The sequence below is a fragment of the Epinephelus moara genome, chromosome 7 (genome assembly GCF_006386435.1).
Source record: "Epinephelus moara isolate mb chromosome 7, YSFRI_EMoa_1.0, whole genome shotgun sequence".
Classification (NCBI taxonomy): Eukaryota; Metazoa; Chordata; class Actinopteri; order Perciformes; family Serranidae; genus Epinephelus; species Epinephelus moara.
The window spans coordinates 14273409-14300737 of NC_065512.1; the positions used below are offsets into that span (position 1 = coordinate 14273409).

At 41.2% G+C, this 27329-nt stretch overlaps 1 protein-coding gene across 1 annotated transcript in view; it reads right to left on the bottom strand.

Annotated features, from left to right (window-relative positions):
* clybl (citrate lyase beta like) overlaps positions 1-27329 on the bottom strand; it is an 88896-nt gene that overhangs the window by 38262 nt on the left and 23305 nt on the right. Inside the window, exon 2 of the mRNA XM_050048390.1 lies at positions 1201-1414. Coding sequence (XP_049904347.1) covers positions 1201-1414 — 214 coding nt within the window. The remainder of the gene's footprint in view (positions 1-1200; positions 1415-27329) is intronic.

The window sequence follows — 27329 nt, forward strand, 5'->3', positions numbered from 1 at the left end:
TCAGTGTGTGACGTGCACTTGTAGATAAAATATAGGCCTATATTAATGAAGGTTCATTAGTACGGTTTTGTATTTCTCTGTAATGTAGCACAGTGTCAACAATGTTACTGATACTATTCTTTCTCGCACCTTCAACTCAAACCATTGTGTTGCCCCGCCCAAAATATATCCTTTAATAATCAAATTAATATCGTAAACATGCAGGCGACTAGTCGACTAATGGACCTAAATGACGACTGTTGGTGGACTAGGAAAATTCTTAGTTGGGGGCAGCCCTAGATATTATCATGTACTCCATTGTAAGCTCAACTCAGTTTAATAAAATGTTCGTACACACGGTTTAAACACAGATTTGTGTTTGTGAAAGGGCCAATTTGCAGTCTCCAATCGCCCAAGGAGAAAAGGCCTTCAATAAGGAGGGGGAAAATTCACAGTAGTTTCCTGTAAACTGTCTTATGTTTGATGTGAAATGAGTGTGTTGGCGAGAGGAATAAGCAGGTTGGAGCAGGATATATTTGTTGAAATCCGATAGAGACATGGACCTGTCACATGCTGACAGGCTGACATCCGGCATCTGAATTCTCCTCAGGCCTGAATGGCTGCTTCAGTGCAGCATTCCTCTCCACATTTCTCCTCTAACACATAATAGAGACAGACGCTCTGACATCCACCAAGTCCATCGCAGGGTCACAGTTTTAGCCTGTCAGTCACACAGGCCATCATCTTATTGTCTTTGTCTACTACAGGAACAGCCTCCAGCCATATCAATCATCTTTATTATCATGACTTAAAAACCTTTGTTAGTTAACTTTTTACCCGGGCCTCTTCTTTATCCCACTCTCCAATCACAATTTCATGGGCAGTTCAGCAGGGCCAATGGGGAGGTCGTGTGGGCGGGGGGAGAATGCTTTTAACCTGCTGCATCTGGTGCTTTCCCGCTGCTCGCCCAGTGGGACATGGTCACCTTGTTTTAAAGGACTCTGATAGGGGGGCACCGCTGCCTTTATACCATCATAATAGGGTGAAATGTGCTTGTTTTAAACATCTCACTTAGGTAGTTTTCCTTTCAGTGATTAAGACCGAGCACCTGTCTGAAGGAGATGGAATTAAAATCAGGATTACACAGCTGTGCGTGCGTGCTCTCTGCTGACCTGTTCGTACGAAGCTGCATTTCATTTATACATCTGTGTGTCTATGTACCTTTTTGCTGAGGGCTACACCATCCTCACAGTCCAAGACGGCACAGTCAACATCCAGCGAGGCTAGTTTTCTCAATTTTCGCTCATCATTGCCAGGGCAGTAGAGAACGGCCCTGCGGGGTATGTAGCGCAGCGAGGAGCCTGCAGTGTGATGGTGATAACGCCATGCTACGGCATACAACTGCCAGGCTGCGGGCAGGAGCCCACCGCTCTCCCTGTCAACACAGATATAAACATACATAAGCACACGGTGGCACAGACATATACATGAGTCTGTGTACATTTCATAAATATACACACAGACAGTATGCACACATACACATCCTCAGTGCATACATTACTCATGTCAGCACACAGTATCAATACAGGGCTAAGGGCAATGAATAATTAAAGGTTGTTGCTGCATTCATCTTCATAATATCTACAGTGTTTATTTCACACGTGATGATCCAGACCAAGGCCTCTTCCTCCAGACTAGGGCGAAAGTCTGGAAACATTTCATTTTGGGAGTTCTGTTTGCCCTTCAGCTGTCCATTGAAGTGGATGAGAGACGTTGACCTGTGCTTTGGCACCCTTTGTTGGGAACAAACTCACCCAAACACTGAGCCACTCATATGCTAATGTTACCATTCTGCTGAATATCTAGCCAGGGCAGGAAGTGAAGGGGTGTTAGCAGTGGTTGGAGCTGAGTCATGGAAAAATTTAAAGTTTGGGGGACACAGAGTAGCTGTGTTATTTTAGTTACTGTTTTAAAAAGGCCAACATCTGTGACGTTATTACTATTATAGGTGCAAAACCTACTTAACAGATGATTATTTATTAGCCACATAATGATGAGATGGATCGACAGAATTAGAATGAGTAAATGTGCAACACCTATCATACAATTTTGCATTGCATATGAGTAAAATAGTCATAAATTACAACCCTGATTTCAACATATTTGGAACACTGCATAAAACATAACTGAAAACAGAATGCAATAATTTTCTCCATTACACATTTTTCACCAGATGTAGACCAGACATTGGTATTAACTCAATATAACTACACTGACAAAGAAATCATAACCTTCTAATCTTTTCAAAATTATGTGCAAAAAAGTGGAATGACAGAAAAAAAGGTTCCAAGCACATTAACTGAAATTTATTTAATATTTGGAGAAGCCTTTGTTAGCAACACCAGTTTCAAGACACTTCTGTGTGAAGACACTGATCTCTCACACTGTTCCGATTGGATTTTAGGCCCATTCTTCCACACAGACTTAAAATCTGGAAGATTTTGAGACCCACTTGTAAATCTTGAGAATTAAATTTCACTTTCAAAACTTCAACGAGTGTTCTCAGTCTGCATATACTTACTGAATATTGTTCATAAAGAAAAGGGTTGTCGTCAAATTCAGATTGAGTGTATATTTATAAAAAACAATAATGTTTGTCAGTTTGAACATTAATATCTTGTCTTTCTATTCTATTCAGCTGAAAGATTTGCAAATCATTGTACTCTGTTTTACCCAGCATCCCAACTTGTTTGAAATCGGGGTTGTACTTAACATGGCCTCCACAACTTGTGATTGTCAGAGCTGTTGTACTTATTTTTGAAAAAGATAATAAGCTATGCACAACTTTCAGTCACATATAAAAAAAACACTAACACCTGCAAACATTTGGCTTTTTTATTTTATGGGAAAGGTTACAATCAACATTCACACCTGGGTCTAATGGCTCTGCAGTAGTCATGGCTATTTATTGGCTCTGGCTTCGATAAGCAGTGATGGAAATACAACACCCAGGTGAACATGCCCTTTACCAGTGACATGCCACCACAAAAAAAAAAAAAAAGTCTGCCTCAGCCCAAGTGACGCTCAAACATTATTCAAAATTAGTCTGCACTGAGTTTGAAAGACAGAGTATGTATGCAGTAACCAATGTAACATTTTCACTGGCCTTCATGCTGCTTTCTACTGTTTACTAACCTGTTTTCCGGCCTGAACGTGACACACCAGTATAAAATAAAAGAGAAAGGCCTGCTCGTCTGCAGCCCTAGTCTACTGACAATAAAAAACAGAAGTCCACAGCCTTTTTTTTAGAGAGTTGTATTTAAAAAATAAATAAATAAACTGCATACATTCACTAATTTGGGTGGAAAAGAGGCAGTCATTATATCCACATTGCTGCTGATTATTCATCAAAAATTTCATTGTGTAAATATTTTGTGAAAGCACCAATAGTCAACCCTACAATATCATCGCAATATCAATATCAAGGTATTTGGTAAAGATTATAATGATATTTGATTTTCTCCATATCGCCCAGCCCTAACTCAAAACAAATCCTTTGTGAGTAATGCCTCACAGTATCAGTAACCTCTTGATAGCATTCTGGGTGCTTCCTCAGTGTCTTTGCACTTCAGAGGATTCTTCTTACAAATTTAGAAAAACATACAACAAAATGGTTTTCGAGGCAATTTCATTTTTGAAAGCATTTAATGTTTATAAGCAGCACTGATGAGCGATGGCAGCAAGAAGAAGGCGAAAACATGCATCACATTATTCATGCTTTCCTTCCCAACAACTCGAATAAAAAATATCTGCTTTGATTGCCTCATAATGAAATACCAGCTTGACCAGTTGTTGACATGCTCATCATCACATCTCCCACCTCCTAAAACACACACTCAATTGTTTCAAGGGTTCGCACACAGAGTCACAAACACAGGCAGTGATTTTGGCTTGTGTCCCCCCCTCCCATCCACGCCCACCCACACAACTGTGCACACCAATAATCTCAATCATTGTACACACGTCTTAATTATTTGTTCTGTCAATCTGGCCTCTGAAACAACTGGCCCTAATGAATACCTAAATGTTTGGGATCAGATATATCTAATTACAGCTGGAAACAGCTTCTCCCACCACTAACTCTCACTGGGTATCAGAAGCCCTTCGAGGGATCATATTTGTAATTAGTGTCCCTCTTTGCCTGCGCAAGACAAGAGAAAGAGAGGAAGAGGGGGGTATTCCTCCTGTTAAAAAAAGGGGGGGCTGAATTATTCTCCTTTCTTGTCTTTTGCTCTCTAAAAAAGGAGCAAAAGTCACTTCAATAGCCACTTAATCCTGTCAACTACGCTTCCACATGCCCTCCAGTCCCAATAAGACCTAATCTGCACTGATGTTGCGGTTTGTAGCAGGCAGTTAAAAGTAATTCAGGTTGCTTCCAGCATTTTAGTGCTCCCAAGTACATAGACCTTTAGGAACTGGGAACACAAAAGGCTTAGGGAGAAAATATGGCAACGGTTGGAGACTTTATGGCGAACCACCAGGTAAATTGTAGACCAGTGGAAAAAAAGGTAGAGCTCAGGGACAAAAAGCTACAGGGCCCAAATTGATAGGGAAGAGAGAGGGAAAAAGCAAACATCAAAATTAGAAAGGAAAATAGTGGGTAAGAGGACGGAGGTGGGAGTGCTGAGTGGTAGGGGGGCAAGAGGGGGCTGTTGGGACCTAAATGACATCAGTCTATTCTATGCATACCGCTCAGGGGAAAATGTTGAAAGGCCATACTAAGTGCCCACTTAAAAGGCATATATTTTATAAGTGAAGTACAAAAGGATGGTGGCTGTAATTTAAAAGTAGAAGAAGTATGGGGAAAGAGAGTGGAGGTGCCTTGATGGTGGCTAGATACAAGACACCAGAAGCAGAGGTCAATAATAAAAACCAAAATCAGCATTTTTTCCCCCTTTATTCCACCGTGCTACATCTTTTTGCTCTTTGACTCGCAGGTCTCATTTACAGTAAAATGGAAAGTAAGGGGTGAAGACAGAATAAAGTAGGTATGTTTTTCCCATCATGGTATTGAAATAACTGCAAGAAACAAAAGTCTGACAAAATCTCCTGTTCTTAAAAATAATAAAACAAGATCTGAAAAGTTGGTATGTAGGCAGGCCCGTACACTACAGTAGGGTATCGATTCAATATCATCAATCCAAAGCGAAAACATCCATACATATCATCTTTCAGATTCGCCTTTATTTTGAAATTCCCAAAGCACACCTGTGTCACCATTTCGATCTAAGCACACCTCCTTCCTAAACTGTCAAACAATGCTAGCAGCTTCGCACCAAGCAGCCAATGTTAAGCAGCCAAGAAAAAGACAATGAGGATATTTACTGATATCGTCTCATATGGATCGCCAGCGCTTGAACTGAATCGAAAAATGGTATTGTGGCAGACTTTGTGATATCAGCAAATATCATATTATTGTCCAACGAATCAATTAAATACAGTATGGTGATGAAACTCTTGATTTAGACCCCTATTATGTCAAAAAATCTGTGAAAAATTTACCAGTGCAGAGCCCAAGGTGAAGTTTTTATATGTCTATTTCACCCAACCAGCAGTCTACCACCCAAACATATTAAACCTGTTATCAACGTGACAAAGAACAGCAACACACTGTTACATCTGAGATGCTGTAACCAGAGAATATTTGCCTTTTTTGTTTAAAAAATGACTGTCTGATTATCAGAAGAGTTGCAGGTTATTTTTCTGTTGATCAACTTAATGATGAATTGACCTATGGCTAAGCCCCGCCCTCAAACACAATGAGCCAATCACAGTGCATATAGCCATTCCCATACACTCGGACATTCTCTGCCTGGACGTCCATTGAAATGCATTACAGAAAGTCAGTTCAGTTTTCTGAGCTTTTTCTGAGATTTGAAGTTTAGAAATGGTCAAACAGTGTGCATGGGGTACATGCAACTCTGACACAAGGTAACGTTACCCTGAGAGGCTGGCCGACGAGGTGTATTTTTTACACTTTAAACCACATCTCAACCGAGAAAAGTGTTTCCTTTGGATAAAGTTGTGTGGTAACGTTAGACCACAACATCAACTCAACGTAAGATTAACAATGATGTCTAAGTTATGTTAAGGTAAGTCAACATTGTGTTTGAGGCAACGTATTGTCACTTTGCTGGGAAAAAAATATAAAGTTATCTGTAACATCTCTAGCTAACGTTAGCTAAAGTTAGCCTAACGTTAGCTCCTAGCTGTTCCGTGCTGTTCATCGTGTCACCTTGTGTGCTGGGAGTTCATTAGTCTATTTTGTTCTAGTTTTGTACTTTGGTGATTGTACATCATTGTTAGCTGTTGTCCAAAGGGCTCTAGTTAAGCTAACGTTAACTTCTGGAGCTTAGCTTCATTAACTTATCTGTAATCGCAGAGATAACAAAGGTTGACAAACGTTATGCTGAATGATTCAGTGTAAATACTGTAGCACCAAACTAACGGAGAGACAGGCCCTGTCCAAATACCCGCACTTGCGCCCTGAGGTCTTCCCTGAAGTGCACTTGCCAAAAGTGCAGTTAGGGGCGTAAGTGCGCAAGGGATCCACGCCGTTTAAAAAGGAGAATTGGGACAGTTACGTACACGTCACTTCCGTTTGGGTCCAGCTGGTCCGTCTCCTAGGAGACGAAACATGGCGATAGAGGAAATAACGTTGTTCGCAGCACTGCTGCTGCAAATGATAAATAGATACAATCAGCGAATGAGGAGGATTAGGAGCCGCAGGAGAAGGCGGCATCTACATCAGATCCAAGTATTGATGCTGATGCCCAACCAACAGGTAAATTAAATTAAATTTTACTCTTGAATTTACCTGTTAATAATGTGTATATTAGCTGTAACATCTTTTTTTTACTCTACCGTTAACGTAGCCTAGATTACTGTTATTACTATTAAAACGTTTTTTGCTTGGATAAATTGTGGTAAATTGTGATATAAAATAAACTATAAAGACATACGGTAATAAAATAATAATAATTAAAGACACAATCATCACTGTAAAGTGATGTGGACTATCATACAAACCTCAGGTCAACTGTAAACTGTATATTATTTCATTATTAACGCCCTGTCATGTATTATTAAGTCCACACAGCGTGTTGTTTGACGTTATGTTCCTCTAACGGTTGCTGTCAGTCAGAGTTAACGGCTCGCGGATACGTCAGTTACCGTTTGAAGATGGTGAGTTGTACCGGCCAGCTGTGCAGTGTTACGGCGTCACGACACTACGGAGGATTCTGGGTAAAATCCTTCAGTGAAGTGAGGTCTGATGCGCACTTTTGGAAGGGGTGCATTAAGGGCGCAGGTTTGCACCCCTTGATAACAACAGAAGACAATTTGGACACCCTACGCACATGCGCCCCTTAGCGGGAGCGCGCAATTAAGGGGCACAAGGGCGCAAGTGCGGGTATTTGGACAGGGCCACACTCTTGGTAAAGATGGTAAAAAGGCTGTTATCCTTTTCTCATATTCTGAGACACAAACCTTAATATTAGTGGCACTTTAACTTGTTGTCTTTGATGGTGACGGCAACGAGATGCGGTTCACAAGCGTGCACTGTGCCCTGTAAATTTTGGCTTCTAATTTAAGCTTTTCATCGACCTTCTCAACAATAAAATGATGAATATATCCCTCCAATGCGTAGTTTAGGACCTTTTGGTTACTTCTCAATGACATCTGATCGTTATGTCCCCAAAAATCATCAATTGCCTCCTGTGAAATGCCGTGTACTGTGACACCTGCCATAGTGCCAGTCACTGAATGTTGATATTTTGTCCGAGTGAGTGGAAGGGAGCGTGGCTTAGCCATAGGTCAATTGCCAAACTGTTTGAAATGACGGACATAGCCAGTGGTGTAGTGGTAGTTGATGAGTTGGGTGTACTACTAGATAGATGGGTAGGCTACCGAGGAGGAAGTGGGTATACTCTGATGTACACTCTAATGGCTTTTTGGTTGATAGGAGGGTATACTGTAAACAGCCAGAAAAAGAGGTGGGTATACCCAGTTTACATCCATATACCCTCCACCACAACACTGGGCACAGCCACCATGACATAACAGACCGGTTTGTGGACTCCATTTTGAAGCCTCAAGTTTGACATTTCTGCCATGGCCATTATGGATTTTTGGAGCTAGTTACATAAAAATTCACCCCCTGTACAGTTGTCATGAAAGTCGTAAAAGCTATAGAGACCAAATCTGTTTTCTGTACCAGGCTTTAAGCATGTTTATTTTTTTTGTAATGTGGAAAAGTATAATTCAAGAAGTAAAGTTCATGAGGAATGTGACACACATTGTTTGAGAAAAAGTGGCTTTAAGAAGATGGGAAACTGTAACTACACTGTCATTGAATTTAATGTATAAAAATGTACAGTGTAAGATATATAAGAACTTTTTAGTCCTTATCTTCTACTATTAGATAGCCTACATTTTTTCCTTTTCTTTTTCTATCGTTATTAAACTGTGAATGTATTGTTAGTTTATATCTTTCATATTTTCCTTCATCTATTTTCCCCTTAACACTGCCCAACAATTTTCTTTGTAATGAATTGTAAAATAAAAATAAAAATAAGCTGTACATATGAAAATGGGCTTGAAAAAAATAAAGTAGAATATATGAATGAATAAATAAATAAAACCGGTATATCACTGCAACCTTATTTCAGTCCTACATTACAGAAACATGATATAACAATACATTTTGGTGTTTTCTGTTTTGACCCCGGCAATAGATAATTATTGAAGTCCCATTTTAAAAGAAAAGACAATGTATCTGAGCTTTACCTGAAGAACAAAGTGAAACTTAACATTTATAAATAGGAACCAGTTTCATTCAAGTGTAGGCTTCAGACACACTGAGCTGTAATTACCACATCACTTCCTGAGAGACACGTAACCATGGTAGCCTGTGCCAACCTCAGCTCTACTAGCAACTGGTCGCTGCTTACCATTGTCTGTTATAAACATTGTCATCTACCGCACTGCACTGTGGGATTCTATGCCAGCATAGTGTCTAGTATTGTAATATTTCAGCAGAAATAGTATGTGTTTCATGCCAAGGTTTCGGACATACCAGAAAATGTCACACACTGTTTTAGCGTACTAAACAGCATGTTAGTATGGAATTTGGAAGGCCGCCAATGTCTTGCCTCGGTGTAGCACTACTGCTATGATGAACTGCAAACTGCTGTTGAGCTGTGGTTTCTTTGGAGAAACCATTTTTACCCCAAAGTGTCAACATGTTTTTTTTCTGTACAGAGCTCATAATTTCTATCCATAAATGAGAAGAAATCAAATGCACCAATAACAGATCAAATGGCAGAAGTGGTGGCTAATATTAAACATTTCAATTTTCCCATAAAAACCCAACGGAGCTGCTCGTAACGTTAGGCAGCCATAAACTTCATAGACAGATTTCAGCCGAGCTGTAACCAACGGATCTTGGCGCCGTTATTGAATACACATCACTTCCATAATACTAACGCAATCTGGATATTTTTATTTACACCATCCCACATCTGGTGGACGTTTGGCCATTATTAGATCACTATATACCCGTGTTCTTTATATTTAACAGTCCCCAAAGTACCATATGCACCTACGTTACCAATTTCTTTTCCTCTCCGCTCCTTTCCTTTCTTTTTTTTACATGAAAGGTTATGATAACACAGGGCTGTGTGGCTAAATTAGCAGCTGTAAAGTGGTGGGACCCGGCCACAGTGACTATGTTTACTGGTCTGAGATCAGAGGCAAGTGTGTGTTAGTGGGTTTATATGGTGCTGGATGGGACTGGTTCTCATTAGCAGAGAGGCAGCAGTAGACACAGGCCCAGTGGCATTAAAGGGGGAAGATGAGGGGAGGATTGGGGGTGGAAGGTAGTAAGGATGGTGAGCTTTGTGTCAGACTAGACATGGGCTTTCTCGAGGCACAGACCCAACAGTACAGTACGTCATATTTGGACCTGCTGTCTTACAAGTAATTATCTTCAAACAGCCAAAAAAACATTGTTCTTTTAAATGTTCAGGTTTATTTTTCTCAACAGTATAAGGCACTTCTCTGGCTGAGGAGCATTTTACATGCAGATTTGTATCTGTCTTCCCCCAACACCACAGAGTGTATCTTGGACAAAGCAGTTCGCTGGTATAGAGCTATCAACTGATCTTCAATCCAACAGAAAAGCCTCTGATGATCTGACACTCACTGTACGTTTCTCTGTAGTGTCTAACTACAATAAATCCACCTTGAACCACGTATCCTTGAACTACACATCTTATCTTCACCACTCTCAGACGACTGTGTCACTGATGTACACTTTTGCCATATTCAGGTCCTGTTTTCCCCAAGTTTCATCTCCTTATCTCTGAAATACCCCTGCCATGTAATCCAGACAGGTACACCCATATTTCCCAAGGTAACAGGTAAAACAATGTCAAAACTACTTAGGGGTCTGGGATTTCACACTAAGTCTTGCTTGTCCTGTTTTAGATTATGCATCTGTTGCAGCTTAAATGTTCATGAACCCTATAATAGCTCAGTCCATTGAGTCTTGGCTTCGAGTTGTGTTGAACTGGCTAAAAAGCTACGGAACCGTCGACAGTTCGTGCAGATCGGTGGACATAAATCTTCATATTTGGACATTAGGCTACTTGTGGAGTCCCACAGGGGTCAGTTTTAGGGCAAAAATTGTTTGTTTTGTACATCAATGACATATGTCAAGTGTCAGGAATATTGAAACTCTTGTTATTTGCGAATGATACAAATATTTTCTGCTCTGGGGACAATTTACAGCAGCTTCTGGAGGTGGTCACTGTTGTCGGCATTTTCAATTCGTATTTACGTATTTGTTTCATACACAGGGTAATATTGGTTATCTGGTATTAAGAAGTGCAGTGATGTAAATGTGTTGTTGATCAATGGTGAGGAGAGTAAATCTATGTAATAGTTTAATTACTGATGGATTAGTACAGTTTGGGACTGGGGGTAAGGTGAGACAAACATGTGGCTTCTTCCTACTCCTTTTCGGACATGAAATGTTACTTTATGTTTCTCATTGTAAGTCTGTTCATGATTTTTTGTTTGTCTCTTTTTGTAAAGGTTTTTTTCTACACTATATTCTATTCTATTTTATTAATATTATTATTGTTTTGTGTTAGAAATAAATCAAATCAAATCAAATCAGTTCTAACTTTACACCAGCTTTGGCCATCACCAGTAGTGATATGGGATAGGAACCTCATTTCAGCAAAACCTCCAAGAACACCATTTGTTTAAGCTCAAGTGAGAAAGCCTTTTAGCAGCAATAGTGGACTTTTGCCGATGGGAGTAAAGAAGGAAGTCAGCTGACCTTACTTCTCTGCAGAGACTCTGCCATCTGCCTGTATCGTCTTATTTTCTTCTTACCGTCTCTACGTTTATGGGCGTGTACCCCCACAACATTCAGGTGAGGTCAGGTCTTTATAAAAAGGTAGCAACCATGTAGTCATCATCTAAGACACTGCGCCGAGAAAAAAGAAAAAAAAGTAGTGTGGCCAAACAACAATAAATCTGGGGTTGGCTTTTACTTACACTTTCGCTGGTGAGTGCATTTACAAACAGTATAACCTTAAGAATGTCAATTCCATGTTTTATTGCACATTAAATGATGATTTAAAGGCTTGAATTTTTACAATATGTTGATTTCTGATTAGTTCTTGGGAGGAGGCTTTTTATTGAGATGGATTTTATATGTTGACAATGTTCTTGTCTGCAGTATAAAAGGATATGTTTCTCTTTTTGACAAATGTTTTGTGTCTTTTACTCAGTGAGTCCACATGGACTGGGCACTTGTATCAGGCTCTTCAGCTGCAGTCCGTCCAATAGAAAACAGGACGGAAAACACATTACATCTTAATAAATATTCAACTTGACATAAGATCTATGTCATAATATCTAGCCACTACAGATTGTGGTCTGGAAGTCAATATTGTATTATGAATAGCCTGTAGTAATTGCTTCATTATCATGACATGATGATCACCATTTCCTGTAACACTACTGGCCTCCACCTGGCAGCATAATAGCCTAATTCAGGTGGTAATATTCATCCTACCACATGAATTATAGCAGATAACAAGAGGCCCACTCCAAAACAGACCCTGACGACAGCCTCCCTCTCAATATGTAGATTTCCACAATTATCTCCAGCATGGTGGTGCAGGCGGAAGCTGTGTCTAAAATGCACAAAATTAAAGATCTGTGTTTCTACCCCACGATAATCAGCTACTTCTTAATATGCAAACTACATTTTGAGGTCTGTGGTGCTTAAGATTCCAGATTAAATTTGGTGAAAATAAAGATGAATAAAGAGTAGGGAGGAAATCGATGTTGCCGAAGCATAAACAGGCTCTCCATCTGCAGAAAGCTGTCTGCGGGTGGGAAATAAAATGGTCAAAAAGTCATCAATATTTACCTAGCTTCATGTCCACCTGCCTGTCTGACACTTTTTTTTTTGTTTTTCAGAATGAAAAAGAGAACAGAAGCATTCCCCAAACACGGCCCTCCTCTCAGCATGATGCGGTATGTGCATGGGGGTTTTTTTTCACACTGCCTCAGGTCTGAGGACACAATTGGATGGCAGAGAAATGCTGGAAAATTAACCACAGACACCCAAGACAGGGAAAGGAAAGAATCAAACACTTTTGTTCTACTTTTTCTCTTCTCTGCCCCCCTGCTTTCTTTGCTTGCCCTCCAGCAAGTTGGAGCTCGGGATGAGCAATCCGTCCCACCCCCAGATTAGATCAGCTGGGGGCTGCAGAGTTTACTTGGGGCTGGTCACTGAGACAAAAGCATAGTAGACCTGGCTGCTAGCATTAGGTCCATACTGACTGTACTGGGGTACTGAGCTACCAAACAAATAATAGATTTAAAAGAGCAGACAACAGACATTCAGTGTGATCTAAGCAGCTGAGAAAGGAACATCTTGTTACCCTTGATCACGCTTTGAGACGAAGTAAAACTCGCTTTAGCCGCAGTGCATTGTGGGTTTAATTGCCGTTTTTGAGGTATTCTGAATTTACTTAGTGTTTGTTTTTATGTCAAAGCATATAGCGGTAAATAACTTCAACATGCTTCAGTGATTATATTGTATGAAAAAGAAGGTATGATTAGATAAGTTTACTTCTTCCTACGTCTTTTTGAACATGTGATTTCTTGATCACAGTGTTAATTTTGTCAACATCTTGGCTCTTCTGACCCACAATTCTCTGCGCAGTGGACGATACGTCACATCCACTGAGCCGCAAACAGATGACAGCTGATTGACAGCTGTCGGAAGTCATAATGACGGATGACAGCGCATTCAAGTAACTGATGACCAGTTGAATAGTAATCATAGGAATATTGGTTCTTTAAATGAACAAAATAATGATAAATATCACAAACAACAAAAGGACGTAACTATAAAAATGGCAACGACAGAGAAATGCAGATGTAATTTAACTGTCGCAAATATAAAGTATTAGAATCTACAATCTGTGCAGTTTTAACTTTGAAGTTAAAATACATACATTGCAAAGTAACAACGTCAGAGCTCTCCAGGTTGGCGAAATTCGTAATTGGTGTTTGTTTGTTTTTTTAACTCCAAGGTAACAGATATAAAAGTAAGAGGGTCAAGGTTCAGGACGTCATTTTATGAGAAAGTAGTTTGTCCCGAACGTGTGCAAACTGCATGCAACAGTATGTACTTTTTAAGGGCAGCTGCAGTACCGTCTAAAGGTAAAAAGAAGAAACATGCGATTCGGACGTGATGCAGCAACACATAGGAGGAGAAACTTTCCACCACAAGGTTTTGAAATAACGTTATCTTCTCTCTTCTGCTCAGAAGTAATTAATTTACGGCCACAGATCCTAAATATGGCACAGTCTCTGGCACTTGTTTGATATCTAGTGTCAACAAAAGATGTTGCTGCACATCTCCGATTCATCGTTAGCAGCAATAGCTTGTTTACTATACTACATGAATGCCACTGTCATACTGAACGTCACACTGAGTCTGTTCAAACTTTAAAATTTTATATGGACAAAAAAATTAATTGTATTAAGTAGCTGAATCTGATTTAACAGACATAATTCTGAGTCGGGTACAGCGAAATCTTTAATTGTTCAATATGCCATGACTAGTAAAGACGAGACAAGTAATTGGCTCTGTTCGGCCGGACAACGTTTTAACCAATCGCATTAGTGATTAGTTTGCCTTGCTCCATTAACATACTGCTGAATTTAACGAACCAATCGCTTACGTTAAACTTCTAGTCATTCTCGAAGATTATTTAGGATTTCTTACAACTCATGAATAGACACTTACTCATTAGGCAAACTTTAAATATAATTTGGTATTAATTTCAGCTCCATATTACATAAAAAAAGTTGTCCTTTCCCAGATAATCGTCCACCTTAATGGACACATGTATAACCACCTTATCAAATGGGAGTCCTACAGAGTAAACATGACACCGATTATACGGTAAGACAGTTTAACATTGTCAGCCTAGGTCGAAATATAACCAAATCCTGCACCCAGTCATTGGTGAAATGTCTGTGGGCTTCAACCGATTTATAGTTTCTGAACCGTTCACAGGTACACACTTACATAAACAAGACAGTTTGTAATATCTACAGACCGTATAGTAATATCCGAGTATAATGTTGGGGACAGCAGTGCCGAGTCAACACCAGGTTTTGCTGTCAGCTCACTTGAATCAGTGCTGTTAGATAACAATCCAGTGAGATAGCAGTCCCTGGCATCTTTGCTAAGTTTGTCTGAGTGTGGTATTCTCTCAGCTTGCTTCGATTTAATGAGCTGTATGTAAACTTACTAAGTCGTGTTGTTTAGTACTGCATACGGCAGCTTATAGTAGCTGCACTTCCAAAATGGCGACTCTGTGATGTCAAAGCAAATACATGCTGAGACTGATAAAGGCAGATAAATACATGTGCTCTCCTGCCATCATAAACATGTCATACTGTGCTCGGCATGCAAAAGAGATCATGGTTTACCCACTCTAACCGTTTAACTAAATTTAGCATTTCCTTTCAGAGCATCCATTTTTTCTAACCTCACTTCCTCAGATTACATCACCTTTGCACCCACCTCTTCCTCCTCTCACTTTAAAAAGCTAATTCCACTGACAACGATGTCCCTCACCATCAACAATACCCCTTACTCCTCCTCCCATCCATGTCTTCTCCCCCTTTCCGGTCTCATTAGTTTGGGTTTTATGCCTTAATCTACACAATGAGGATGAAGTCATGGCGGTTATCTTCAGCAGCCAATGTCTGCCTACCTGTAATCCTTCTCAAAGTCCCCTGGCTTTCTCCCAGCTCACAAATCGGCACACAATGCTTTTATGCGAGGCCTCTGCCGTAATGCCCAGAGATGACTGCGGACTTTTTTCGTCTCTTTTCTCATCCTTCAACGTAAAACTAGTTAAATCCCGCTCCTACAGAAGAACGGAGATGTCTTTATCTAGGTCTCAGGACAGGGGAAAGTCAGAATGTGAAAGATCATTTGCACGAGACACAAGCTGGTTTTAATGAGTTTTGAAGGTAGTTGTCTGTCCAACTATCTCTGGCTCCTTGTCTCCAAGGCAATAAATCGATTCAAGTCATTAATTATTGTATAGCTTGTGCTGTATATGTACAGTGTGGGCTAAATTAATTTGAAATAAACAGATTAATAAAATGCAGCATTAGATGTGTGCTGAATGCGTCACTTTAGATGTCAGTTCAAAAAAAATAATGAATTTATCATTAAAAGTTAATTGAGAGGGGAGGTCAAACAAGTCGCTCCATTCGAGGAGGGCATAAGGGGGTTAGCTTTTAACTTAGCATTTTTATTGACTCTGGCAAAACAAAATGAGCGGGCTCTGTTGGATTGTGCACTCTGCATTGGCCATTCAGGCCTTCAGAGCCCCATTGTAGTACTTTGAAGAGAATGAAAGGAAACCCCACTGGTGGAAATGCAGTGGAACAGCCCCACAACAGGCCACAACTGTTCCCTTATGCATGAAAGGCAGGGACATAAAAGACAAGATGGACTTCTGAGGTAGGGCCAAAAACAAAGGCAACAAAAGTGCTGATCACGAGGGGATGACACGACTCGTCTCGGCAGAAGGAGCAGGGAGAAAAGGGGCAGGGGACAATGGCACTCCCGGCCAAATGACATGTTGAAGAATTGAAAAATCCACACAAGAAGTGTCTTCTCAATTCACTAAACCCACAAGAGCTGGGTGACTGTCGGCTGGACCCTGGTCAGTCTGAGGGGGGCGGACTATAACAGCCCACAGCTTTTCTCTCTCAAACTTTCTTTCCCAAATCTTTCCCTGTTTTGGCAAGCAACTTGGCAAGGGCAGAGACGGACTGGGGTGATGGCTTTAGTCTGCACACACCAAACCGAAACCAAACCAAACCTAATCAAAGCGTGGTGGGTTCCGCTCCCGCAGCTTCCGTTTTGATCTGTTGGCTGTCTGTGTGTCTGATCTGTTTCTGTTTGTGCCCTAAACACAATTATGCTACTGCCTAACCTCCATGGAAACAGTCAGACGGACAAAAACATGTTTGCTCTCATTCAAAAAGCATCCTTGTTTTTTTTTTAGTGACACAGTTTAATGGCTACTGATATTTGTGCCAATGTTTCAGAAGTACTAAATAACGCTTCGTTAATAAGAACACTTCCTGCCGATTTTCACACTGTTGGCTTCTAGGCTGGGATCAACTGTGTTTTTTTCATATATTCCTATTGTAGGAAATAAATATATTTTTCGAAATGAGGAAACACACACAGCTTGGTGTGCATTTGTGTGTGATAACTTAAACGGATGGCTAGGCTTAATTTAAAATCCATCCATGATGTGCACCTGGGAGAGGAACGTGTGTGAAAAAAATGGCAATTTAGGAAATCAGCTTCGTTTTGCTTATATTGATAAATCATTTTTCACACATATACAGATTTCAAGCATTGCATATGGAGAAAACCAGCTTTTCCTGTGAATACAGAACCTACAGATGCCTCTGAAGTCACAGCTAGGACTACTTGTTGTTCGCTAAATGCTGAATGGTGCACTTCACAGGTGAAGGCCCTCCTCCACGATAGCCCGAGGCCTATCCCACAATTCTTCACACATACCCACGGGCCCTTTCACTGGCCATCACCCTGTCTGATTAATGGATCGATGTGGTAATTGATTAGTGAAGAGGAGGTGGGAATAAGAACATAGGTCAAACGTCAATAATGTCCCCGCGACAAAAGGTGGAAGACGTAAAATATACCAGTGATAGCCTGCAGCCAGACCTCTACCCATCAAAGCCCTGGCAGTGCTAACATAAAGGCCCCGGCCCATTCTCCAGCCTGCCCTGCCCTCCCTCCCCAGTGCTCCTTTTCTCTTGGTAATGCTGTCTGTTAAAGTGACAGGAACCATTCTGGGAGCTGCTTGTCAGCTCACCTTCATAAAACAAGCCGTAAAGCAGCAAATAACAGGCTTATATGGCTTCATTATGCTGGCTACGCAGGATCACAGCACTGGGCTGAGGGGTGGGGGGGTGGCAGGGTTGTGCCGGTGGCGGAGAGGCGGGGAGAATGTTGGCAGGACAGCCGGGTTCTCGTGGAGGTTTGTTGTCCCAACGGCTGTCACCATGTCCGTGTTTGCTCAGGATAGAGGACCACTTGACCTCCTTCAACCCTGTTTTCCCGAAATCCAAAGCAGGACAAACAAAGAGGTATGACTCACTTTGGGGATGCTGTGACAGCTCAGACTTCTTTAACTTCGGGATCCTAACATAAAAAGCTAAATGGAGCAGTGTGTAAGATTCAGTGGCATCTTGCAATGAGGACTGCAGATTGCAGCAATGCCCCTAAAAGTTCTCCCAGTTAGATTTCCTCTAGAGTTCATTGTTCAGGGGGCTTTATTCGGAAGCTGAATTATCTGCAGAGGTCTTCTCCTCCCCAAAACAAACCAGGTGATTAAAAACTGAATAAAGCAGTTTCATGTTACAAATCAGTGATTCTCTGCTGTATGGCTTGTCGGAGATGGGCCACTAGCCCAGTACCCGCTAACGTGTGCTCACCTTTTTTCTCTGATAACTTAAGATCCAGACGTTCAGGAGGTTTTTACCATCAGCCGAATCATCCGAAACAAACAGACCTGATGATTTAAACCGGTAAAAATGCTGAATAAAACAAGTTGATGAGGATTCCCAGTCATCCAGAATAAAACAGTTTCACGTAAAAAAAGAAAAACTGTTTTTCCGATGCCGTTTGGCTCACGTGGAGGGCTGCTAACTACAATGCTAAAACACCAATGGCCAAATCTAAAGCCAGTGTTTGGTTTGTCTGTTCTGGACTGTTCTCCGTAGACAGATATAAACGGCACATTTAAAGGTTTTACAAACACAACAATTCTTATTTTCAAGTGATTATACACTAGAGAAAACATACGTATTATATCCCATTTCTGCCAATATATTTCCCTAAATCCTACACACTGGACCTTCAAAATAAAGGGTTACGATTTGAGCCTTCAACAAATATCATCCACAATCTAGCCCAAAGCATGATGGTGCATCTGAACAGTTAAAAAAGTGGAGTCGAGGAGAGCAGGGCCAGATGGAGCATGCATCTGCGACAGTAAACCTTTGGCCGTGGCAGGGCTGGACGTGAGAGAGATTCTCATTTATTTCATGCAAATATCTTTGGGCCGTTTCACAACCTGACAGTGGGGGCTGAGAGGTGGTCAATATCTCAGGTTGTGTCTCCAAAACATTTCCCCTGTTTTTCAGAGTCAGCCGCGGGTGCCTGGCAAAGAAGCCAGCAGCAGAAGCAGCAGCAGCAGCAGCGGCAGCAGTGAATGTGCGCGCTTGTGTGTCTACTGGTCCGTGGCACAAATCAGGCGAGTCCCCACACTCAACACAACTCATGGCATTTCCCCACTGACTTGCTTCAAATGGAAATTCAGCCCTTTCTAAGAGCAGTTTAATTGTTTCGAAAGAGCAATGTGTAACTTAGAAAATCCTCTCACGTACATGTATGTTGTGCAATCGTCACCCTACATATACAATGACGAGGCCTCTATTAGGGTTTCAAAGCAAACTATAAATAGGCTGCTGATATTAGCAAGTCAAATATAAAGCATAAAGCATGCAGAACATCTGGCGGGCAAGCTTACACTGTGTTCACCAAAAGTAACTGTCCCTTTATGTGCTTATCTGTCATCTGCCCAGTCCCTGTTGACTTGAGATCAGTCACTTATCTCTTTAGCGAGGCTGTGAGGCAGCGACACAAACGCCATCACTCTGATCATTGTATAGTTAATTGTCACCTCCATCAACATTAGCACTCTCTAACATGCTAACCAAAGGGGGAAGGGAGGGCGGGAGGNGGGGGGGGGGGGGGCGGACGCACGCACTATTCACACGCGCTCTATTCTGAGGCTGACACTTGTTCTCTGAGGGGCGGTTTTCGGTGTCAGGATTACAGTGCATGGGTGAAAAGAGGCGGAGGAGAGGTGGGGAGCTTTCTCCACAACTCATGTCACTGGGTCTGTCTGTAGTGGCAGCGGAGGGAGAAAGAGAGACAGGGAGCCGGCGAGGATTGATTGGTGTTTACTTTTAAGCAGCCTCTCGACCAATGGCAAAGCAAAGAGTCCAGCGTGCACTGGGACTATTGCTGGGTTCCATTACCTCGTAAGTCAGAGCTGGGAATGATGTCACACGTGAGTCGATCACGTTCCAGTACAAGACGTTGGATAGTCGGATGTTTTAAGCCATACCAGGTTAACCATTGTAAGCAATAACAGATGATGACAACACATTAAGCTGTATGTTGTGCTTACAAACACCATAGCAACAGGGCCACAGATAGACATTGGACAGAACTGTGTGTATGACTGTTTTAATTAGACACAAATAAGACAAAAATGCTAATAAACAGTACATTACTACAGCTTTAACTACTGTTAATGAGTGGTGTAACCATATCGGATTTGGAGGTCAGGGTTGGTGAGGTTCCTCATACTTTCCGAATCAGACATCTGACTTCAGGGGGGTGTTCCAGTTCAAATTTCCGATTGGGAACTCAAATTCCGACTTTCCAGTGCAAACGGAACGCACCATATCTTCCTCTGACCCGCTTCTACTCGGATGCAGAGTTCAACTCCGTTTGTAGTCACCTTCCCAGCTGAATGGAGCACCCTTCATTAAGGTGTAAGGTATAAATATAGTGTCAAGGTTTGGGACGAACTTCCCTCTTGGGGCCGGATAAAGGAACTGTCGTAACTTTTCGTAACTAAGGAAAAGAAAAAACGTATTCCTATTTCATGTTCTTCATATCTATTTGTACAACTCATATTTGATCTGTTTTTGTTTGTCATTAAAATAACTAAAACAAATGGATAATTACATCAATAAATCGATATAAAACTGCTAACATCTTTGTTAGCATTTCTTTCTTTTTTTTGTAAAAATTTTCTTATTTTCTTTATTCTGATGTTTAGAAGTTGCTTGGTCTTTGCAACAGTTACTGTAAATATACAACACATTACAATCAAATGACCACGATTACCATTTTCTTGAGAGCAGAGAAGAGTATATTTGATACTAAATACAAAGTAAGACTCAAGTTGCTAACATCAGTTTGACAATATTAAATGTCTTCTCAGTTTGAGCAGTTCACATTAAAAGGTAGTCGCAACGAATTTTATTCGTAGGGAGCGTCTTCATCACAAACACAATATGGCTTGTACATGGTCAGTAAGTTGGCATCAATGCAGGCTTGCTGAACGCCACTTTCACTTCCTGGTAGCTGGGGATGGCACTTAATGTGACCGACCCTCTGCATGAGTAGGGAGTGGTTTGGCAAAGGCCCATAGACTCTGACCACACAGTCACATGATCACACACAGGTCACATGACCCAAATTGGCCTACTTCGATATAAACTCCACATCAAAAAACCACACACAAGGTTTGGGAAGGGTTAAAGAGAGTGTCACACAGGCACACGCACACAACTATGTCGATTACATTCATTTGGCTTGTGGCCAGAACAATTCAAATGTGTCGCCACCTAACCATATGGATACACACACCCGTGCCTAATCTAACAAACACTGCAGCGCACACACACACGCTCACACATATTCTGGCCTGCACGCAGACACACACGCACATCCGGACTGTAAAACAGCATTGCCATCTTGAGCCCCCTGGATCACCGGGGCCATCTGACACTGTGGAGCCTGAATGCATTAAGACTGGCAAGGTGGCTGCACTTTCCATCTCAGCTAGCACGGTTACATAACCCTCCATGATATGAATGCATTAACAGTATTAGTTCTGCAGGTGAGAACACTTCTCACTGCTCACAAACGGCACCGCCTGACATTTGCATAATAGATAATGCTGCTGCTGGATGTCAAAACAACTTCCATTAGGCTAATTATCTAAGGTAAAACAACTGCTGATACACTGTCATGGGAGAGCAATCTAAACAGGGTTTGCCCATTTGGGGATGCTTTCACTTGTGCATGAATCAACTTAACTTCTATTTAGAGATGAAGCAGAGGAGATGATGCATGGTTGACTCTACAGGTGTCAAGAGTCTTCTAATGAGAAGGAAACAACTATGGGAAGAGACGGTGGACGAGACTGAAGGTTAAAGCAGATGCACTGAAGTCTGAAGTAAGAGAGAGGAAGCAAGGAATGAGCAGGCACGGTTGCACGGGGAAGCTTAGAAAAATGGTCTTTCTGCTTGCACTAGATGGGACAATCTGGGCTGGGGCGTGCCTGGATGAGCCCTGGATATGGATATGACTGGGACAGTAGATCAGATGGTACATCAGACTATTAGGATATTTGGCCTGCGATGTGATATGTACTGTGTCTGATCTCTTGCCCCCACCCATCCACCCGCCCGGGCCCAGACACAAACACGCCCCCGCCCGTACCCCTCCTCGGACCTCGGGAAGAAAAAAAAAAGTCTGACAGATGGGTGTACTGGAAAGATCCACTCAGGAGACCAAAACATACTAAGGCGCTGTCTGTCTGACGTTTGGATTTGGAGGGAAATGACGACCAGAGAAAAACAGCGCAGAGAAAAAGGGACATCTGTGGCATTTGTCTTATTTCCTCTCTTGTGGTACATGATGTGTCATGAGTGAGCACAGAGTCTTTTGGATCATATTCCATTTAATTAATGAACCCCCCCCACACACACACACACACACACACACACAAACACATTCCCAACATTCACACCCCAGCTCATAGCTCCTCAGCTCTTCCATGTAAGTTGCCTGTGCCCCCAAGTGGTTGAAAATGAGAACTGCATCTGCTTACAACTACATCTGTTAAAAACTTGTGACACTTCAGTTGTCAAGACCACTGTGAACTCACTAATTCAATGTAGAACTTACTTTAAACCTGTGCTTTTATTAAAACATTTATCAAAACAAGCACCAAGAGAAAGGGATTCTAAATAAGGGGAGGCCTTCAAGATGGTGTACTGCAAAAATCTCTCTTTTTGTGACTCTAACATCTTCAGAAAACTCAAGTAGGCCTATTTAAAATACAGCAAGTAGAACTGAATGGATATATCTCAAAATGGATGGTCAAGTGCTTGAGATCAACAGCAGTGCTTCTGTAACCACAAAAATCTGCTCTATATGTCCATTTTGGTGAGCTACAAGGCAACAAAATGATATCCAAGTGGGTTAATAGTGTGGCAACAGACTATTGAGCAATCTTTTGATTTTGAATACATAATTTTTCTTATCTTTACAGGTGCTGTTCTGTTCGTCAGAAAACAAACTATGAGTGGACTTTCAAGTACTACAATGGTTTTCCCCAAATTTCTATCGGGAAAACAAGTTAAACTATCATCTGTGTGCATGGTCATTGAATGGTAAGACTTTTTAAAGAGGAATTTTAAGTAATAAAGCTGATGCTCCCTATAGTGTTGTAATGACAGACGCTTCATTCTTTTAACCAACGGGGATGCCTTTTGCCCTCGACTTCTGCCCAGCCCCAAGCCTTTAATTAAGACTGGCTTAGGCCCGATTGATCCTGACACACCAGGAAGTTTCTTCAAAAACTGACTGCCAAAACCATGGAAGTATTATATAGGCCACAACCCCCCATAGCAGCCCGCAGCCCCTCCCCACAGCCCACATAAAAAAGGGTGGTAAGCTGAAAGCCCCTCTAGTATGAGACCTTACACGATTGAGGTATGCCTACACATTCTGCGTTAACCCTTAGCTACCATTATTTCAATTACTGTACAAATTACAAGAAAAACCTGGAAGGGGCAGGAAACACACTTTATATACCTTGTCACCCTCTTATGTGTCTTTTCAGTTGGTTTTCCCCCTCACTTCTCACTTTGTTATGGTTCTATACATTAAATATGTTGGCATAGTACACCTCCACAACAACACACCACCACGTCGTTAAATCAACAACACATTTCCTGTAGCAAAAGCTGCGATGCAGATACGAAGCTGGGATTGTCAGATTGTCAGAGCTCTGTGTGCTGCGGGTGTTGTGCACCACATGGAGAGAATTCTTGTACCGGTTTTCACCGCAACACGGCCACTGATGAGTCAGTGAGCCCCATGAAAGTGTAAGAGCTCCACAAACACTGCCTTCGTTTTATGGTGTTCCAGTATTCCACGGGGCCAGAAGTATCTGACAGTATTATGTTACAAATACAGGAGATTATCGGCAAAAGAAAAATCAATGTGTGTCAAGACTTTTTTTAGTAGCTGAAAATAAAAGAGAATTTGTTGGACCATGAAGGTTTAAGTTTTAGTGGAGGAAATACGCACCTTTGAATAAGTACACCTTTCGCACTTTTGTCTTTGTGTCAGATTGTAGAAAATTGTCAAAATGCCAAGTCAATGCAAATTTCAGATCCACCTGAAGGGGCTTGGACATGTCCAAGGGGAGGAGTAAGGTGAAAGGAAATGAGTTGAGAGTTAAAGACTGACCTGCTGGAGGAGATATCCAACCAACCAGCCAAGCTGTTACCTCCAGGGGTGGACAAAACGAGGGCAACACTTGTACAGTCAGTGTCATGCAATCAAGTGGCCATTCAGTAAATGCTCCATTTGCGAATATACAAAAACCAGCCAGCATTGGGGTCATGAGTCCATGACTCTTCTCTCAACCTAAGCCTCACCAAGATCTGAGTTACTTTGGTCATTGAAATTTATGGCTGTAGTCAACCAAAGGAAACCTCGGTCAACTGAAATTATACCAATCCTTCAACCAATAGATTGGTCAATGGGGAAAAACAATCAGCATGTTACAATAGCAAGTTTATTCCCGATACCAGCATATTTTTTTTGAATTCTTTGCAATGGGAGTGTCCTTAGTAACACTTTGCTACAAACGCCAGCAGCAAGCTGAGGTGCTGAGCGTCTATATGCTTCAGCCTTCCTTTCATTCAGAGCAAGGGCAAGAGGAAGCACTCTACCTTGTGCTGAAATTTTTACTCCTGCGCATATTCTGTATCATAGCAACCAGCATAAACTCTGAGCCTCCAAAGCGCTCTAGCACTCCAAGATGGTCCTGTGGAATTACTGCAACACTAGGGTAGGTGTTTGCTGTGACCTCTAGGCACAGCATAAATGTCATTCTTATCTATTACCAAGATGTTTTACCTTGTGTAGAGCATATTTGTTTTAGTAGCCTATATTAAGTTTTTATGGAAGTATCTTGTTATTTTGGCCTCAAAATTAGACTTAACCACAAATCACAGCAAAAATGACCATTTATTTCAACTCTCATAAAAAAAAAATGTTATTATTGGCTTTAAATGGGTGGTATTGAATACAGGGTTTAGATTGCATTTGAAATTTTGCACAGATGTTCCTGTTTATACACAGATTGACTCACATCCAGTGTTTCATTAACAACTCATTTACAGGCAAGCAAACTACATTCAGACAGAACAAGATTTATTTATTATTCCTGGATATGCCAACTGGCATTTGTATATGTGATTTTCAGCAATTTTGACGTAAACCACTTCTTGAACTTTAAGTATATGTTTGTACAAGATGCCAACACTTTTGTTTCCCACACTACAGACAATAAAGTCCACTCCATGCACTACAGTGTGACAGTTCTAGAGAGAGACAATAGTTAACAAAGGCTAGTCTAATGATGAACTGAGGGTGTTGTACCATAACAGCTGATGTAGCAAATCTAATGAGTTTGGTAGATGAAATATTCAGAAACATAAACACAGACCGAACCACAATGTGGAAAGTGACAAGGAAAGAGCAGGACCCTACCTTGGCCTATTTCTCCATCAAGGGTGTGGTGTAGGTGGGGGTGGGCATTAACTAATGCCCCTTCCTTCCCTTACTGGGAGGATCATGGAAACTCAATGTCACATGTTCATCTTGTTTGGCACCAACACATTTCAGGACCAGACTGATAGCATGCATTGAAGCACCCCATATGTCACTAGCGTGGCAATCAAAAGGGTTTGAATGTAGAGAAGAGAAGCTTACTTTCTCAAGAATGAACTATGTTACTATAGATGACTCAAGAGTTGCATATACGTTAAGTCCCCTTTACGCTAATAACCCGGGATTTAGAGCTCAGGTTCAACCGAGAGACAACCTCTAAAGCCAGTGCTGAAGTACCAAAAATGGCAGTTCCTTGAATGGCTACATGAGCGAGTCAATTCCTATGGACCCCCATTAAAAATGCCCAACTTTACAGCAGAGATAAAAATGTTAACAGCCTGGTACAAAAAGGTTTTGGTCTCCATAGCTAATTTCAACATTCATGACAGCTGTACAGGGGGTGGGGTACAGGGGTCTTTACATGACACACCTGTTTAACGTTATTAAGATTTAAACTTACGCATAATTAGGGGGTGGCCACATTGAGTAACAGGTGCCAGCCATCCGCTGACAAGTTGCTACCACAGCGACAACATTGTTTAGGCAACATAACCATGACATAACCCCACATTCACAGAGTGTAAGAGTAGCCGCTGTCGCTATTTCATTGGGTTTTCAGTTCATTAGATTGAATGAATTTTAACATTTTTGTCACCTAAAAAAGTCTTGTTCCAGCATTTGGAGTTAGACATTCAGTTTTTCCTTGTAAGTCCATTCTGTTTTAATGGTTTTAACAATGGTATTTGGAAGCAAAAATTAGCATTAGCAATATCAAAGTTAACCCTAGACTGTAAGTGCAGTGTGCTAACCAAGTCAGCAGCTAGTGTTAGGGTTTTATCCACTCTTTCATCCAAATATGGTCACTTCTGGCTACAAAAATCCAAGATGGCAACAGTCAAAATGCTAAAATCAAGGCTTCAAAAGGGAGTCCACAAACCAATGGGTGACGTCATGGTGGCTATGTCCATTATTCTTATAGAATCTATGGGCTTCACCTGTGACTGGTCATAGGTATACAGTGTTAATACAGTTCACATTAGATCAGTGGGGTGTCATTAAAAATGGTGGGCGCAAGAAAAGGGTTTAACGCTATTGGATTTAATTCATGTATTCTTAGAGCGACAACGTTCACTAAACAATAATCTAATATATGTGCGATTGAGTGAATGCAATTTATGGCTAAAACGGCCAGAAGTGAATGCCTAACAGAGGGTTGTTATAATGACTATGCAAGTTATGTTTCTCACCATCCTTTTCACCCTTTCACAGTAAAGCCATCACAGAAAACTTTCACCCTGTCAAACACAGATTTTTACCAGGCTGCAGGTGTGACGGAGGTAAAGGTACAGAAAATATGCTTTTTAACACATTTATTTTGCAGTTATTTGTATTCATCATTTGCCAGCCATATTTATTGACATGGACTTTAAAAATTTCATTTTTCTTTAAACCACAACAGAGTTTAAAGAAACTCCATCCAGTATTTTTTTCTTGATTTTGAATCTTGAACAAAAGCATGTTTCTGAAAAAAAGTGTATCTATAAAGTTGCACCGGTTCATCCATCACATCATTAGTAAAACAACATTATCAAGGTGAGCAGGGCAAGCCTCCAAAAACTTTCCACATTAACTTAAATCAACATAAATCATTCAACACTTGTCTCAGAGTCAAAAATGAAGTAAACAGATCCATTAGCCTCCTGGATAAGCTATTGTAGCAAACTGCAAAGGAATCTAGTTATGGGGTAGGTGGTTAACCACGCTAGCTGTTTATTGTGCCAAAATACATTAAAGTATGAATTCTGTAGTCTAACAGTGATATTGTATGTGCTGAGGACCCAAT